The sequence below is a fragment of the Tympanuchus pallidicinctus genome, unplaced genomic scaffold, assembly GCF_026119805.1.
Source record: "Tympanuchus pallidicinctus isolate F22 unplaced genomic scaffold, pur_lepc_1.0 scaffold8, whole genome shotgun sequence".
NCBI classification, from domain to species: domain Eukaryota; kingdom Metazoa; phylum Chordata; class Aves; order Galliformes; family Phasianidae; genus Tympanuchus; species Tympanuchus pallidicinctus.
In genome coordinates this window covers 36,561,223-36,578,382 of record NW_026294802.1, presented here as the reverse complement: position 1 = coordinate 36,578,382, position 17,160 = coordinate 36,561,223, and the positions used below count along the sequence as shown (strand labels likewise).

The 17,160-nt window shown below is 34.3% G+C and overlaps 1 protein-coding gene across 3 annotated transcripts in view; it reads left to right on the top strand.

The window, feature by feature from the left end:
• IMMP2L (inner mitochondrial membrane peptidase subunit 2) overlaps positions 1-17,160 on the top strand; it is a 446,117-nt gene that overhangs the window by 164,821 nt on the left and 264,136 nt on the right. The window contains exon 4 of one of the 3 annotated variants that reach the window (XM_052667978.1): positions 13,683-14,323. The exons of the other annotated variants lie outside the window; for them this stretch is intronic. Coding sequence (XP_052523938.1) covers positions 13,683-13,710 — 28 coding nt within the window. The 3' untranslated portion in view covers positions 13,711-14,323. Of the gene's footprint in view, positions 1-13,682; positions 14,324-17,160 lie in introns of those variants that run through there. 3 annotated transcript variants of the gene reach the window in all.

Below are 17,160 nucleotides of genomic sequence, written 5' to 3'. Positions count from 1 at the left end.
ACAATGTCTTTCAACTTTTTCTGTGGTGTCTTAAGTCATTTCTTAGATACAAATCAAAACACAAATCAATTCTTTATATATGAAGAGGTAATACTTTTGAACAGCTGAAATCTAAATTTAAGTTTGGGTTTTTGGTTTTTTTTTTTTGTTTTTTTTTTTTTTTTTTTTTTCCTAAATCTCTCTTCTAGATACAAATCTCAATTTATTTTCTTCAAGAGATATGCTTTTTTTTTTTTTCAGGTTTATTCAATAAGAGGTTTTTCTGAGTTGCAAGTGACAATTAAGAGCAGACATTGTTTAGAGGTCATTTACATTAGTTCTTTCCACATGACATTGCATCAGTCAATTAAACTAAAATTGCAAACCCTTTTTTTATTGTGGCATTTTGACCCTGCATTACAATATTGCAAAAGCAGGTCTTCCATATTGTATTTTTTTTTTTTTTTTTTAAGGAGGTGTGTGTGCTTTATTTCAACACTGTGTTAGGGGCTGCAGTTGTGCGAGCTGCAGGTTAATACCTCTGTGTCATTTTGAAAATGTGTTAAAACAGTTGTAGGTCAGTCACCCATTTCCATGCAGAAATAGCTTAAGTCAATGAGTGACGTTATCTTATATGCAGTGCTGCAAAAACATGCCTGTACTACTTCAAAGTTCTTGGATTTGAAAATGGGCTGCTTTCATTTGTCATGTAATTGGTAGCAAAGTATCTGTACTGCATGCATACCCTGCAATCTATGTACCCATTGATATATATCTTTCTTGGGTCCTAGTTTTTCTTCTGGGGAAGCCCATACAAATAACTGGGAAACCTCAGCAGATTATTCAAATTAGATAAAAAATTCTTGAGGATATTTGCTGTTCACTGTGAGTAACTAGCGCAACAACACATCATCAGTAGGGTAAAACTAACCTGTCTCACGACGGTCTAGTCCCTCAAGGGTTAGGACCAAGTATATTCCCCACTTCTGAATCTTGGACTTTATAAACATGGATGCTATGCTTTAGGTTTAGCTATTTTTATTTCATCCCCTAAATATTTCCATCTTTGTTCCTGTTTGGTTGCCCTCACTCATTCAGTGAAAACAGAGCACATGAACATGTTGGTTTTAATATTTTAATTACTACTGTGATCTGAGATAACAAAATATATCTGTACTAGAGATAAATCTACTTGGCTAAAGTGTCTTTTTGGAGAATTTTTAGGAAGGGTAGCTTTCACTGACATAATGTGAGATCTCTAATAAGAATAGCCACATTGCTATTTAGTTTTTACGGCTTGATAGCCAGAACAAATAAATAGATATCCAACTGCTGTTATAAAGGTAGACTGTGTTCTATACTATTTTTATATTCTTATTATCACGGAGAAGAATTCTTTTTTCTCTTTGTAGAAGAAGCATAGAAAAAATCTATGCTTGGTAGTCCAAGATAGCCTGAAGAATTTAAAAATGATAACAAAAGATGATTCAAAGGAGAGGTGATACAGTACATGCATTTTATTTTCCCAAGTTTATCTAGTGGAGGCTCTGAGCAAACTTATCAAACTGTGAAGATGACAGTGATTTAGGCAGGATGATCTCCATAGGAGCCTACCATTGAACACTGTTCTATGATTCATTGCCAGTAAATATAGATAAAATGAAAAAAACTCTTTTTTTTTTTTTAATTTCTACTTGCACAATATTTGTTTTAATGATGTAAGTAAAATATTTATAGTATGCTTAATTTAACATTATAAAAGCCTATAATAAAAGTGTCCAATTCAAGAAAACTGCAGGAAAGGAAGCTAGCACAAGTGAGACTTAATAGCTTCTAGGAAGGCTTTTTCTCATGTTTTCCCTTCATCAAAATGTGACAGCTGTAATCTGAGGTCACGTTTTGTTTCTGTAATTGGTTAGGCATTTTATTAATAGCATACGTTATGGAAGCAAGTAGATTGTTTTCTCACAAGAATTTCACACATGATTTATTTCCTTCATCAGATGCTTCTTCTCATTTAGTTGTTCCATAGTGTAAAATAGTTGTGTACATCATTTGCAGTTCTAAAATTTGTTGCTTGAATCACAACATTGGTATATGACATAGTGCAGCTTATTTTGTAGTATAAATTGCTCTGACAGAATAGAACAATAGTGAGGGGTTCAGCTTATGAGCAGGGTAGTAATTTGATGTTACTGCTGCAGAGTAGTTTCTTATAGTTCCTTGATTCTTAGTCTAAATCTCTTCTTCTATATTAAAAATTCCTTCTGTATTAGAAAAATCAGTTATTTGAATAACTGCTTTTGTAACGAGAGCAGAAAAGAAAAGATTTTGCCTTTTGATAGATGCAGGTAATAGGCCAACAAATTATAAGAATATGTACATTTAAAATAATAAAAAGTTATGTAATTTTGAATATTGTGAGATTATTACAAATAATGAAAATGGAATAATGAAGATTTTAATCTTCCAGAAGTGACAAATCTAAATTATGACTTTCTTTTAAAAATATTTTTTAAGAAAAATAACAGACCATTTCCCACTGTAAAACTTTCTCAGAACGAAGTGACACTTCCAGTATTCTCCAGTAAATTTTACAGACTCCATTAAAATTGCCTTATTGATGTTGATTTTGTACAGATGGTACTGAGATACTGGAGGAGTAATATACTGAAGGTGGTCAGATTAATGAAAGTGGTGTCCTTTTCAGTATGACAGCATACTAAAGTAAAATCTTGTTTGGGCTGTTTAGAAATGGTGCTGTTGAAGAGGGGACAGATTTAACGTGTAACATCAAACCCTTTGAGTGATGTAGTACCATGGAAGACTGAGGAACTTCAGAAAAAGAGGGTGAAGAGGATGTCTAGTGGAAAACAAAATTCATCAGGAAGAGATGAAGAGAAGTATCAAGCAAGTTTACCCTAAGAATTCCTAAGTGAATTCATTAAACTTACTGTGACCATATAGTCGTGTGGAACATTGAGTATATGGAGAGATTTTCTAAAGAAGACAGGGTTTAAAAATTGCAGCTGTTTTGTTTGGTCAGTTGATGAATAAAAATGTTCTCAGGAGAAGTATAAAAAATAGTGATTACTACTAGGAAAGCAATTGAATTGTGCTTATTACTGTTTCTGGAAAAACACGAGTAAAGATACCTTTATGAAATTCTAAAGCCACAAAATTATAAACACATTTGATTTTAATTTTTTCCTGCTTTTCACAGTGTGGATACTTAATTTGTGGAACAGAGGGCATGGGGCATCGCCTACACTGAGGAGAATTACTCAGATATTAAATAACGTCTCTTTGCTTGTTCCTTCATTTTGAGGACAGTTGGACTTACAGGTCTTTTCCAACCTTAACATGTCTCTGATTCTGTGAAATCATTTTAAGTGTAGATATCCTGGCAACCTACAGTAGAGAGCCTTTAGAGGACACATTTGTGCAATTCCCTGGTCAAAATGAAGCTGCAATCTGATGGGACTAGAGGGAATAGCCTCAGGTTGCACTGGGGAAGTTTCAGATTGGACTTCAGGAAAAATTTCTTCTCCAAATGAATGGTCAAGTTCTAGAACAGGCTGCCCAGGGAGGTGGTGGTTGAGTCACTGTCCCTGAAAGCGTTCAAGAAACATTTAGATGTTGTACTGAGGGACATGGTTTAGTGGGGAAGTATTGGTGGTAGATCTTTAGAAAATGTTTGAATGATTTTTTTTTTTTTTTTTTTTAAAGAGTAATTTAAAAGGTAGTCTCTTTGAGCAGGAAATCTTTACACATTAATTTATGTTGTAATTCAAAAGATAGTACTGGTTTTGTAATAAGAATAGTGTCTGTGTAAAGTTTTAATGATAAAAGTATTCATTTTCTGAATATAAATAAGACACGTGCTAAATGCACATAGTGATGACTGAGACCATTCAAAGAAATAAGCAAATATTCTCATTTTTCAGCGGCGTCTTGGTAATGATACTGTCTTTTTTGCGGTGCTGTTCTCCTAAACCTCTGTTGAGTTATGCTGCAATTCCTAGTTTCTAGATCTGAACAACAAAGAAAAATGTAGAATTTAGGGAGATATATGAAATATTTCTGGACTTCAGCAGTCAAGAATAAGATCTCCTGCTGGTTTCAGTTTATTTTGATTCCAAGTCTGAAACAGTTTCATGAAATTTCTTCTTTTCCGGATTTCATTTTTTAATGCGACTGTTGTTTTAATTTGTCTGTGTTGTTTAGCTCACATATTGGTACCTAAACTCTATTCATAGCTTCCTGTAGTTACTTTTTACTGAAGAAATTTCTGAAAGCTAATTACGTTTCTGTGGCATTCTTTTCAGAGCTGTTGAAAGTAAGACTTGTGCGGAGCATTCCATTTTAGATTAGTAATTAAAGCAGTTCATTTTACAATTATTGTTGTTAGCCACGTTACTAACCTTTTTAAACTCTCTAATCTGGAAAAAAAATATCACCCTCTTCTAGTGCAATTACAGTTTATTAATTTCTAATGCTGGCATTTTTTATCTTGCTTGCTTTTTGTCCTTTGCTTTTACAAAATATTTTTTGTCACAGTATGACAGCAGCTTCATGGCAGCTCAACTGATTGTAAATGTAAGAATCATTTAGGATTCAATGTTAGTATTGATTCTAGCATTGCATGTGAAATAATATTAAATTATTTCTGAGGTTTTGAGGTGAGGACTGAAAAAACAGTTCTAATGTCTTTTGAATACTGAATATTGTGGTGGTTGTTTTCTGCTCTGAAGGTGATAGGACAAATGTTCTGAAAACCACAGCGCTCTGGAACTGAGTTTATAGGCACTTACATTCTTAAGTATGTGCTGATTTTGTGCTTGAATCTAGTCATAAAATCAATCATTGCAAGACTAGAAAATTCTGAACGTGTGAATTAACAAAGTAACAATTACCTAAATATGGATTTTTGTTCTTTTTGTTGCTTTTAAGGTGGGAATTAACCTTATAATTTCTGCCACTTGTAATACTTGCTGGTTTTTGTAAGTAATAACAATATATGCTAGTGGTCATATACATTTATAATTTTTTATACATAATATGTATTCTAGAGGTTGTGAATGACCCATTGTGCTAAGAAATTCATGGAAACTTTCTTTTAAAATAAAAGGCAGAAACCAAGGGTGTATAAGCTAATTAGAAGCTCATAAAACTTGTTTGGGAAAATTGGTTGCTAACATCTTGAGACATTTAGAAAATGAGGTTTCTAGTACACAAAATTTGAATGAGCAGTAGAAAATATGAATCATTTTCTCCTTCAGCTATATAATGTAGGTTGTGTTGTGCACAAGGGAAAAATATCCATGTACTCTACAGGGCAGTCATTCATGCTGAGTGGATATGAGCAGTCATTTGCAGCACAATTGATTTTGCAGTATCCTGGGCTGGGTTGGAGACTTGTGAATTCATTGCACTATATGCTATTAAAATTTATACTTCACAATAAAGTGGCTGTTTTAATAGGAAAATATTTTAAAAGTAAAGCTTGATTATTTTCAGTGCAGATGAGGATGTTTTACTAGTATTTACAATTTACTAGCAATTGAAATCAATTGAAGTCTGAAATCTTAATAAAGGTGAAACAAGTAGAATAAAATATTGGCAAGTACTAAATATATTCCTGCACCATGTTTAAAGAAATTGTTAGGAAGCATGAAAAACCTTTAAGAATTTTGATATTTCCTTCCCATGCAGAGGTCTTTTATAATAGGTAATGTTTTGGAGTTAATAACGGTCTCAAACTTTAATAGCATTACAAATAAATAAATAAGGATCTGTGACGGGTTGTTTGCCATTGAAGTGAATGTAAAAATTGAAACAAGGGAAAGGTTTGAAGATAATGATATAGTTAACTGTAGCATTAGTATCTAGTTACATTAAATAAGGTACACTTGCTGCTCTGACTGGTGTGTATCAGGAGGAAGTTGAAGCTCCAAAGGGAGCGCAGATTTCCCTTTCGTTTATACATCTGATAGTTTAGTATGGAATTCCAACTGGATTCTAGGCAGCTTACCAAGCAGGTAGAGGATTTTGAACAAATGTGAACTTTAAAGTTCTTCCACTGTTATCATCATTATGAAAAAAGAAAGGAATCATTTCTTCTGCAGCATGATTGACTTGTTGATGGAAAGAGCAAGGATGCGTGCGGACTTTATGACTGAAGACTGTAACAGGTATAACAGGTATTTTAAATACAACTTGAGTCCTTGCATTTAGTGTTTTCCATTAATTGGGAGTTTGTGAGGGAAGCTGATAGAAAATACTGGGGACGGATGGTAGACTTCCCCAAACTGTGTTGAAGTTTGGCAATTAGTTGGGTAAAAATGCTAAGATCACGAGCACTGGAGAAAGAACAAGGCAACAAACTATCACTAAATCAGCTTTTTGTGTGATAAGGATACCAGACTCAAATTGATGTAATTAGCTATTGTTTGATAAGAAATAGCACAATAATAGCAGAAGGTAAAATGAAAGCAATTACTGTTTACTAAATGTTCTCTCACTAAAGGCAGTATGACTAATAAAGGTATCGCTCCCTTAATATGTTCCTGAGAACACAAGAAGATTTTGACCCTGGTTGGTGCTGTCAGTTTGAGCAATTAGCTGTAAGAATCTCAAAGGTAGAAGCAAAGGTGGTTGGCTTTAGTAGCTAACAGTTCTTTAGACTGCAGAGAAAAAGCAAATGGTTTCAGAGGTATAGCTTGATTGAAGTTGGGAAGAAAACTAGGCAAAATTTGTCAGCGTACATCAGAACCAATAATCCTACCCTGATCAATTCCTATATCCTGTGGTGATGACGTTGCAGTGAAAGCTTGTCTTATGTTGGAAAGAGAAAGTGAATGTGAAAATAGCAGAGAAATGTTTATAATGAAATATTTTGAAATCAGAAGCAATTTTTTTCTTAAACTATGTAGAAAAGCACATTTATATATATACATAGTGAGATTAATCTGGGCAATCCTCTGATTTTGTTTATGATAAATATCCCAAGGTTCACTTTGTGGAGAGGCTGAACACGCATTCCCTATGGCCAGATGCCCACACTGCGCAGTATACAGATGTGGCCAGCCAGCAGACCAGCACAGATAGAAAGCAGTGTCGTTACCAGCAGCAGTGGAAGCATACTGAACACAAACAGCATGAATCATCTGATCCTGTTCCCCCTTCTCTAGCTGATAAGAAGTTTGCTAGTGCTCACATCCAAGGCTACACACAACACGGTTCTTGAATGGCTAGTTTAATTTAGTCTGCCCTAGAGCTGTGTCATAGGCCCCAGTATCCTACAGTTACTGGCACCCAGCCCTGCAGTCCCCCTTGAGCAATTGGCACTGACACCTCCTGTCCCACAGAGGTTGCAGTTCAGCTTGATGTTCTCTACCAAATAGTGCATGCACACAGACTGGAAAGCTTACTTACACAAGGAATAGTTAGGACTAAAGTTTAATGAAACAGGACAGGCTGCAGTGATCAGATAGAACACTTGGCCAGACAAACCAGACAGAGGCTTATAATTGAGTGGACTCTTCCCTTTTATGTGTTTTATGTTCCTTCCTGTGTTTTCCTTACTAACCAAGGAATTTCTACCAAATTTACTGATTTCTACCAAATTTTCTACCAAATTTCTACCAAATCCACCTGATCTCTTTCCTCCTGTTTTTCATACTACTACTTAAAACTTGCCATACAATTACACAATCCCCAGATTCTTTTTCCTCTATCTCCCAGATCAAATTTTTACTTTGGGCAGTGATGTCCTTTAGTTTGCAAAGCGTTTGGGGAAAGTTTCTTTACTTGGGTCACACTGGTGGGTTTCATACCAGAAACAATGGTTTAGTCATTCTTTAGTGGTGTCAGGAGTGCTCGTTTACTGTGCTCTGTTTTCACAGGTTAGTTTATTAGGGTTCCTCCACTAATTGCTATTCTTCTGATCCCAAGCAATGCAGGTGTTTGTGTTTAGTTTGCTTAGGCTGACTAAATCAGGTAATTTAACATAGCGCCTGTTTTAGGATGTGGGAAACATTAGAATTTTCACATAAAAAAAAAAATTAAGAAATTTGACTCTTCAATTTGAAAATGTTTGTGAATCCTCTGTATATATGAAAAAAATAAAAGCTCTATAATTGCATATGGCTGTAAAAATTCACACATCTTTTTAACATGTTGTTAAGTGCCATTAGAACTCATTGGCACATCACGAGGAGGTGTTGAATGTTACAGACTTCCGTAAGTTAAAAAACTGATCAGCTGAATTAATGAGGGAAGAGTGCATGGAAAGCTCTTAAACATGAAGATGCATGAAGGTCCCCTGGAGGAGGAAGTTCCTGTGGTCCAGGAATGGAAATAGGGTCTGGTATGCTGTACTGCCCTGATCCTTTGCTCTGTGTTAGGCATCTTCTGTTGAACTTTGTCTGAGACATAATATCAAGCTAAGCAAACTTGTAATTTAAAAAAATCTTTCATTGTACTCCTGTATATATACCTGATACTAACTGATTGCATTATAATCAGAATTTAATGCATGTGTAGCTTAGTGTTCCTCATTCCCGCTAGCCAGTCACAGTACATCATTCTTAAGCTCTGCTTATTATCACTTTTCTCCTTTGTGACTGAATGTCTTGATTTCTGCTGCATTTTCCATGCATATTTCCAATAATTTTCCACAGAGGATAGGTGAATTCTGTCTCTGTTTTGTTTGTTTCTTTATTTTCTATTCTTTCTTATTCCTTTTTACTTGCTTTTTAACCTTGCTAATGTTGCTGAAATAATGTTAATATGGAAGGTACAAAGTAAAACTGTTCCCAAATAAGTGAAACTCTGAAATACCTAGTACTACAAAAGGAAAGATCATCAAAGTTTCATACTTTTTTAGAAGGAAGAAGGTAATTTGAATCTTTTTTTCATGTTGATGGATTCATTTTAAATTTTTATATTCCAGAAAAAAAAAGAAAAAGAAAAAGAAAAAAACCAAAACTTTTTATATCTACTTACTTGCATCTGAGTTGAAAGAAAAAAAACCAAAACAACAGGAAACATTTATATATTTAGTTTCAGTTTGTTTCTCTACATCTATGTAAAATTGTGCTGTTTGGACATTTGAAAGGAACATCATAGTGACAATGATAGATATACATATATAAGAAATTTCTAAGAATTTTGAAAACAGTAAAGTACCTTTAAAATAATGCAAGATCACATATTGAAACAAGATGGAGATATTTTTCTGCATTATGAACAGAGTTTTAAAATTCAGGGATTCGAAAGGCCTAACAACCTACCAAAACTAGAGCTCCCTTGCAAGGCTGCAGTTATTCTGCAGCCTTTTGTATCATTTAAAAAGGCATAAAAGGATATTTCTGATAAAAACTTTGGAACTTCAGCTAAAATATTTCTGTTTCTGTGAGTAGTTTGCATCTTGTATACTCTTTTTTTTGGGAACGGAGTTCCTTGGCAGAATTACACAGGTTGGATGAAAGGTCATCTAGTTCAACCTCCTACTCAGAACAGAATCAACCATTAATCAGATCACATTGCTTATTGCTTTTCTCAGCCGGATGCTGAAAAACCTCCAAAGCCAGAAATTTCAGAACTTCTGTTGGCAACTTATTCCCAAGATTATTTTCCTGATAATTAATTACTTTTCCTTTATCTAGTTGAGACTTCCCTTTTCTCCCTCTTTCAGTTCATGATTGTTGTTGCTCACTCTCCTGTTTGACGCCTCAGTAATATGCCTGACTCTGTCTTCTTAGATACAGGAAAGATGGTACTTCTTTCTTCCAATCCTTGTTTCTTATTTGCCAAACAAGCCAGTCCCCCCCTCAGCCTCTCCTTTCAGGGCAAGTGCTTCTGTCCCCAGCAGGTTGGTAGTATCCTGTTGATCTTGTTCCAGTTAACTAGTGACTTTCCTGTATGGGAGGAGCAAAGAATTGAACATAGCATTTCAGACAGGTGCTAACATGATGAATAAAGAGGAGAAACCATTTTCCTCAGCTACTAGCTACATTCATGTTAATACAATCCATTATACTGTCAGTATACTATGTCACTATCAAGGATCTTTAACCAACTATCATTAAGACCCCCAGGTCTTTTTCCACAGAGCTACTCCACAGTGAGCCATTCTCAGCCTTATTCAGGGTTAGTCCATGCTAGGTGAGAAATATGCATGTCTTCTTGCTTTCATGACATCTTGTTGGCCTAGTTTTCCAGCTTTTCTAGTTCCCCCTAAATGGCAGCCCTGCCCACCAACATACCGACTGCAGCATCCACTTCAGTGTTGTCACACTTGATAATGGTTTTACCTCCTCCTCCAAGTTATTGATAAAGATGCTAAGCAGGATAAATCCAGAATAGAGCCCTTAGGAAGACTGCTTATATCTGATCTCTGCAGACCATTAACTACTTCCCTTTGAGTGTTGTACATTATTGCTCAAACTACCATGGATAGTACTTGGTATTTTAGCATCTTTCTACATGAATGTGGGATCCTTCCAAGCTAATCAGGTGTGGAGGAAGTGAAACTAAGCTAATATTCCTTTCTGTCAGACTGATTATGCTTAAGTTCACTTGGACCCAAGGTAATGAAAGCCTGAAGTTCTGCATTACACTTTATGGACTTATTAATTCAGATCTCCCCAAAGAGCATCTGTGGGGCATCTTTATGTGTTCTGCTTTTACATACTGACACCCTAATTAGATTATTTAGTCTGCCTCACTTTCAAGTTTTTACTTATTTTTCAGTTAGCGAGAACTTCCATTGTTGAAGGAAAATAATTTATTTTTAATTGATGTTTTTCATGCTGCATTCTGTCTGCCTCTCTTCAGTGAATATTTTCACATATAGATTAAGTATATTAGTGTAACTTATATAATATTAAATCATTGCCTTCCATCTTTCCTCCTCTTAGTTTTAGGGGTTTTGTTTTCTGTGTTCTCTCCTTGACTCCTCCTCTCACTATTTCTTTTTCTTTAAGCTTTTAGTCTGTTTGACAGTGATTGGCTTTTTTTTTTTTTTTTTTTTTTTAATTGGAGTACATTTTCTGTGAGTATAACTCAGAACAAATTTGAATACATTTCAGTATTTCTTTTGTTATTGCCTTTAAAAGGATTTTTGAGTTAATCCCTTAGAATTAATTATTTTTAAGGTATTTTGAGGCTTTGTAAAAGCAACAGTAAGAACTGCTGTGACTGGGGCAATGTTTAGGAAATCACAAATCTTAATTAATTATTAGTGGCATAATAATTGATACTGTTAAGTAGTTTCTGGACTTTGAGCACTGTCCTTAATTAGAGGCAATAATGTCTCCTTCCCACTGAGGTTTCCTATTTTGCCTAATAACACAGGATTATCAACTTTCGGTTGTCACTTGGATGAAACCTCCCAAATGACCATACCTGTGACAGCTGCCTTCCTTACTTTAGCCAGACTTTCCAGACATGGGTTTTTTCATTGTTTGTTTATTTCTCTTCACTTGCTAATAAATACTTTTGTATTACTTGTTTTTCAATTAGTACTGTAACTTTTTTCTTGACATTTAGTTTATTATTGCTCATAAGATATAGGAATTATAATTTATCTCCTAAACATGATTGTCTCAGATTTCAGAAGCTTTTTGCAGATTTTTTCTTTACAAAATGTTTTGAACAAATCAAATCATGTACTCATCTTGTCTTGTCCATCTTTCCCATTCTTGTTAATTCTTGTCTTACTTTGTTCCAGACATCTGGATATGTATATTTCATGGTGTCTTCAAGGTCACTTGTTTTCTTTTGGTGTCCCTTTGTCTCTTAATCATTAGTCTTTCCCCTGCTTTGTCAATACTGACACTTCCAAATTTGTCCAAAATTTGCTTTCAGATACTTGTTCGTCTCTTGCTATCATTAATTCCAGTGATACCAGGATGGGCTGTTAGACCCATGTCTCCATTCCTCTTCAGCAGTCTTTCCTATGCCTTTCCCCTGCCCTACTTTTCTCCATCATTAAAACTACATGTAGAAGCTCCTCCATTCATGCATTGTTCTCATATTTATTTGTTGCTGTTGCCAACTTGATCCTTTAGCAGTTTCTTCTGTTTGGCCTCATTCTTCCATCTTCTTTCTGGTTTGTTCTAAAATACTTCTATCTTCCTCTGCTACCATTTATTTTTTAACCATTGACTTACCTATCATTGAGTAGCTGCAGCTTCTGATCTTTAATCACCTTTATGGTGATGGCGTCTGTTTGATTTTTTAGCAGTGCTATGATGAGATTTGTAGTCTACATGTATTTGTTTTAAACTTTTTTTTTTTTTCTTTCTTAGACTTTCTTTCAATTTCTGAATATTTATGGGATGGTTTCCACACTCTTAATTATTCAAAGATGACAGAAAAGTCATTATATATAAAACATTTGAATGTAGGGGTTTTATCAAGGAGAATTTATATTCTTATATACATCCAGTGCAGTGGAATATTAGTTTTGGAAAAGGAGTAATAGAGTTTAGAGCCAGAATGTTAAAAAAAAAAGGGGGGGGGAAATGCTGCTAGTGGGAGGATGATGTTGTGTGACATACAAAGATGGGGAGCTTTCACATTTAAGATAATTGAAACAAAAATACATTGTCAGATGAAGGAGACAAAAGGAGGAGGAATAAAAGCTAAAGCCTTAGAAATTTTGTAGGAAGATAATTGATTGTTAGTGATGAATAGCAGTGGCAGGCTCTTGCAAACTTTCAAGTGAGGAGGAATTTGAACCTGAGGGAATCCTGCATTTTTGTGGTATCTTGCAAGAAATTCATTAGAGTATAGCTTAGAATATATTGTGCAGCTTATGACTTTTGTTTGTTTGTTTGCATTTGTTGAATACAAAGAACATTCTTGTGCTGCTACTTACAATTATAGACTGCCCAATATTTTCTTGGTGGATATTTAATTATTTAATTCTGAAACAGATGTTCTCCACAAAGGATTCTATTTAAAGTATTTTAAATAAATAATATCCTTCTTTTCCCATTTTGTAGTAATTAAAAATCTATGTAATGTTTTCAATTAAATGAATGATGCACATTGCTTTTATTTTGTCTTCAGTAGAGCTTTGTTTTAGCATAATGTGTTTATTTGTATATGCTCAGAAACTGTTACGATTTTGAAAGTGTGGATGAATAATAACATTATTTTCTTTCTGCTTTATCTTTCTAATAAAGCAGACAGCATACAAACTAGAAATAACTTAAAATTATTCTGGCACAAGTGGACATTCTACATTTTAATCAACTTTTTGAAGACCAAGAAAGAGATTGAAGTTTAGTTAACATAATGTTAATGGAGAAGAAAAGTGAACTGTTGAAGAACGTTGGGGGAACAGGGCTGCAAAAAATGTAGGTGTTGCTGGAGATCTGTTACAATTTGACTGAACTCTCCCCTGTTTTTTTTGTCATGCTCTGGATGGTGTTTGTCATAAGGATTGTGGATCATATATCTAGTTTATTGAAAGGAGCAATTTTCCTTGAGCTGCATTTGAAATTTGCACTCAAATCCACAGAAGAATTAAGCCTTAGTATTTTTATTTTTTCACATAATTCTGCAAGAATCATAACAAATAACATAGAGAAAGACACTTTTTGTAGGAAGCAGAAAATATGAAGCATTCATGAAATAATAATTAAAAAAGAAGACTGCATGCCCAGGCTAATGTGATTTTTTTATAGGAGCCAACAGTCAGCTAATGCTAAATGAATGGAAAAAATGTGAAAGGTGTGAGAAAGAGATTGATGTTCCTGGAAGGACTGAAAAGAAAGTAATTTTGAATTGGATCTCTAACACAGTGATTTGGACATGATCATGTGAATATGCATGTGCTGTGATGGAAGAGAGTGCTATTTTGAAGAGTTTGGAAGTCATATATTTTATCCTGTCTTGACTATTGAAATCCTCTTAGAGTCATGGAACCATAGAATATTCCAAGTTGGAAGTGACCCATAAAGATCATCTTATATGTCTTTAGAAGAAATGGAATTGAGATGTTGGTGTTCATGTATTATATTACTTCAGGTAAACTGGTACAAGCATGTATGTTTTTAAGTTTAGCTGAAATTCATGTTTGAGACACAAATGAAACATCATAAATGTTAAGAGCAATAGTACCATTATGTATATATTTTAAAAAAATCTGACAAGAATCTGCCCTCAAATTTTATGTCCAACAGCCACCTCAGGGAATCTGAGTTGTGTTCACATGTTAAAATACAAACAGTTTGGTTAACTTGGAAAGCAGCATTCATTTTTTCACTCTGTTTTGTGTTGTCCATGCTGTTGCACACCTCAGTTTGGTCATGGCACTTTTTTTTTTCTTTCTTTTTTTTTTGTTATTACAGAGACAGTGTTATGTATCCTTCAAGGTATACTGAAGTTGCATTAAAAAGATGAATAAGGTCATTTCTGCACTGCTGTGATATCATTGGAAACCACATTTACTAAGTGTAGGTTCATTTTTGTGTCTTGATTTCTTCCTTATTCTTGCCTTCTGTTAGTAGAAGAGGCTATTACTGCCTTACAGGCCCTTCTTTCAGGTAATCTTAGGTGACAGAGAATGAAATGAGTATGTTTCTGTAGGAATCTTCTATAATACTCAGAACTGAAGAGATCAATTCTGAATATCTTGTAATGAACGTGAATCTCCTCAGATTTGTTTTCCTTCTCTGTGTGAACCTGAGAGCTGTCTCTCCAACAACCAACAGTTTTGTCTGATCAAATTCAGTCTCAAGTTGATTTATTAAGCCAAATATTATGGAATATCATTGTTGCATTGCTCATAGGAAATGTGAGTGTAAATCTGCATGGCATCTAAAGTTAAAAGTTGGGTTGAACTGTTAAAAAGGAATCAACCAGTATAGTTGAAAATAATAACTTAGAGATTAGCATTATGTCACGTGTGGACATTTTGAAGCAGGAGCTATAGCCTTCCCTCACCTTTGATTTAGCACTGAGATATAGAAGTCTATCTCTTATATATATATATAGCTGCCCTCAGCATTTCTGTTCTCTCTTAAGCTCTAGTGGGAACACACAATGAGGCTGCATAAGGCTAGTGCACAGAACCCAATAATCTGTATATCTTGGTATCTTTAATGGGTAATTCTTAGAAGGAATTGTGGGATTCTTTACTCTAGGTCTCTAGCTCTAGGAAGGTATTTCAGTATAGATGTATTTTTTCCATATGCTTTCATTAATTTCTCTATTTCAGTGGAGAATTCCTGCTTCAGGAGATAGTGTTAGATAATCATGGCATTACAGGACTATATACTTTGAGAGGGTGGAAGAGAATCAATGAATTCAACCTGTGGGGTGAAATTCCACATTTCCAAATTCTCATATGCCATGAGATGGTATATTTTGTAGAAATATGGACATAAATGGTCTTGGATCAAGAAACTACAATTATAATAAATATTTTGTTCTTTGGCCAATTATTCTTAATTTCTCTTTGCACCTGAATACGTACAGCATGTAGGTTTGTGATTCCCACAAGCACTATGGCTATTTGGAGCACAGCATAAAATTGTAATCAACAATTGAGGAACAATAGCTACATAAGGGTAAAGCAGATGGAGTAGTTTTCCACTCTTCTAAACTATAATGTTGAAAAGAACATCCGCTATTTTAGGATCAGGAATAGGCCATCTGCCCAAATTGCCTGCCCTTTCAGCTTTACCTTATTCCCACATTGCTATCAGTATTTTCATCTGAGTGTCATTATATTTTTATGCTTTATACATGAGACTTCATGTCAGTAGCTGATATTTTGTACAGCATATTTTTCTTTAAGAATTCCAGGTCTTTCCTTAATATTTATGTTTTGATATTCAGATATTTTGCTCGCAATTATGATGTTTGCTTGATAGTTTCTCTGTTAAGTCATACCACATCAGCCCTTAGTTGCAGTCCAGTTATTCATATCTTACCACATTTTAGCTGTAACTGAAGTGGAATTATGTTTATAAACGAGTAATTGCAATTATTTTGTTTAAAACCCAACTTCTACAGCAGTTAAATCAATAATTTAGGTATTTTTTCATTTCACAAACTTTGACATCTCGGTTGAATTTTGATCTCAGTAGCTTCATATTGTGTTCGCAGAATATTTCTACTGTTTTCATTATTCTTCTTGTTTTGTGGCTACTGTTGTAGCATTGTATTCTCACCAGTATCACTTTATTCTTTTCCCAAGGAGACTGATTCAGGTTGTTTTCCAGTGGCACTAAACTGGAAGCTACTCAGATTGCAGATTTTGTAGGCCAACCAACTAATCTACAAAAACAATTAGATGGCAAGGTCAACCCAAATTCCATAAAAAATGAATATTTTTCCTACTTAGCAGTTTATTTCATCATCATTCCATTGTTGATCATGTAACCCCAAAGTGTTCTAAAGAAATCACTTGTTTAATTTTTTTCTGTCATTCCCTCTTCAGTTTTATCCAAGATGTCTTTTGATAAGCTGTGTTACGATGAAGTAACATGTTATAATGATCTTCAGTAGACCAGTACTTTTTAACTCAGTGTATGTTTCTAGTTATCTAGTTCATAGCCTCTACGAAAACAGTATGTGGTAGCTGATCTTTTTCCAAGCATGAGGTGAATTGTTAATCTTGGTTTGTCTTTAGTAGTTTATGCTTAAAAGTTATTCTCTTTGTTTTGTTTAACTGTATCCTTAAAAATGTCTCCTGTGGTTTTCATACTTATTACACACTTTCTGCTATGTAAAGTTTCCTGTCAATAATCTGATTTTACTCTATTCAGTGCATTTTTCTCCTCTGTTCTTCTGGAATCATTTAGTAAATAACTTATTTTCTACATTGTAGAGACACTTATTCTGAAACATCTCATCTGTCTTCCAATAGCAAATACTACTTAACAGTTGTTGATCCTTGTGTCTTTTCTATGACTAGGCAGCAAAAGATTGAGGAAAGGATCTCCATTTATTCTTTAAGTTATCTTGAGTTCACTGGTTAAGGTTACATAAACAGAGTGCATTTTATTAGTGAATTTTGGAAATTGATTTTTTTATTAAGAGGGAAATTGCCATTTTTATGTATTTTGTAGCTACCACTTGAAGTTGCAGTTTCACATTATGGTAGCTAGAACAAAAACTTAAATGTACATATATATCATCTTGTCTCTGTTAACT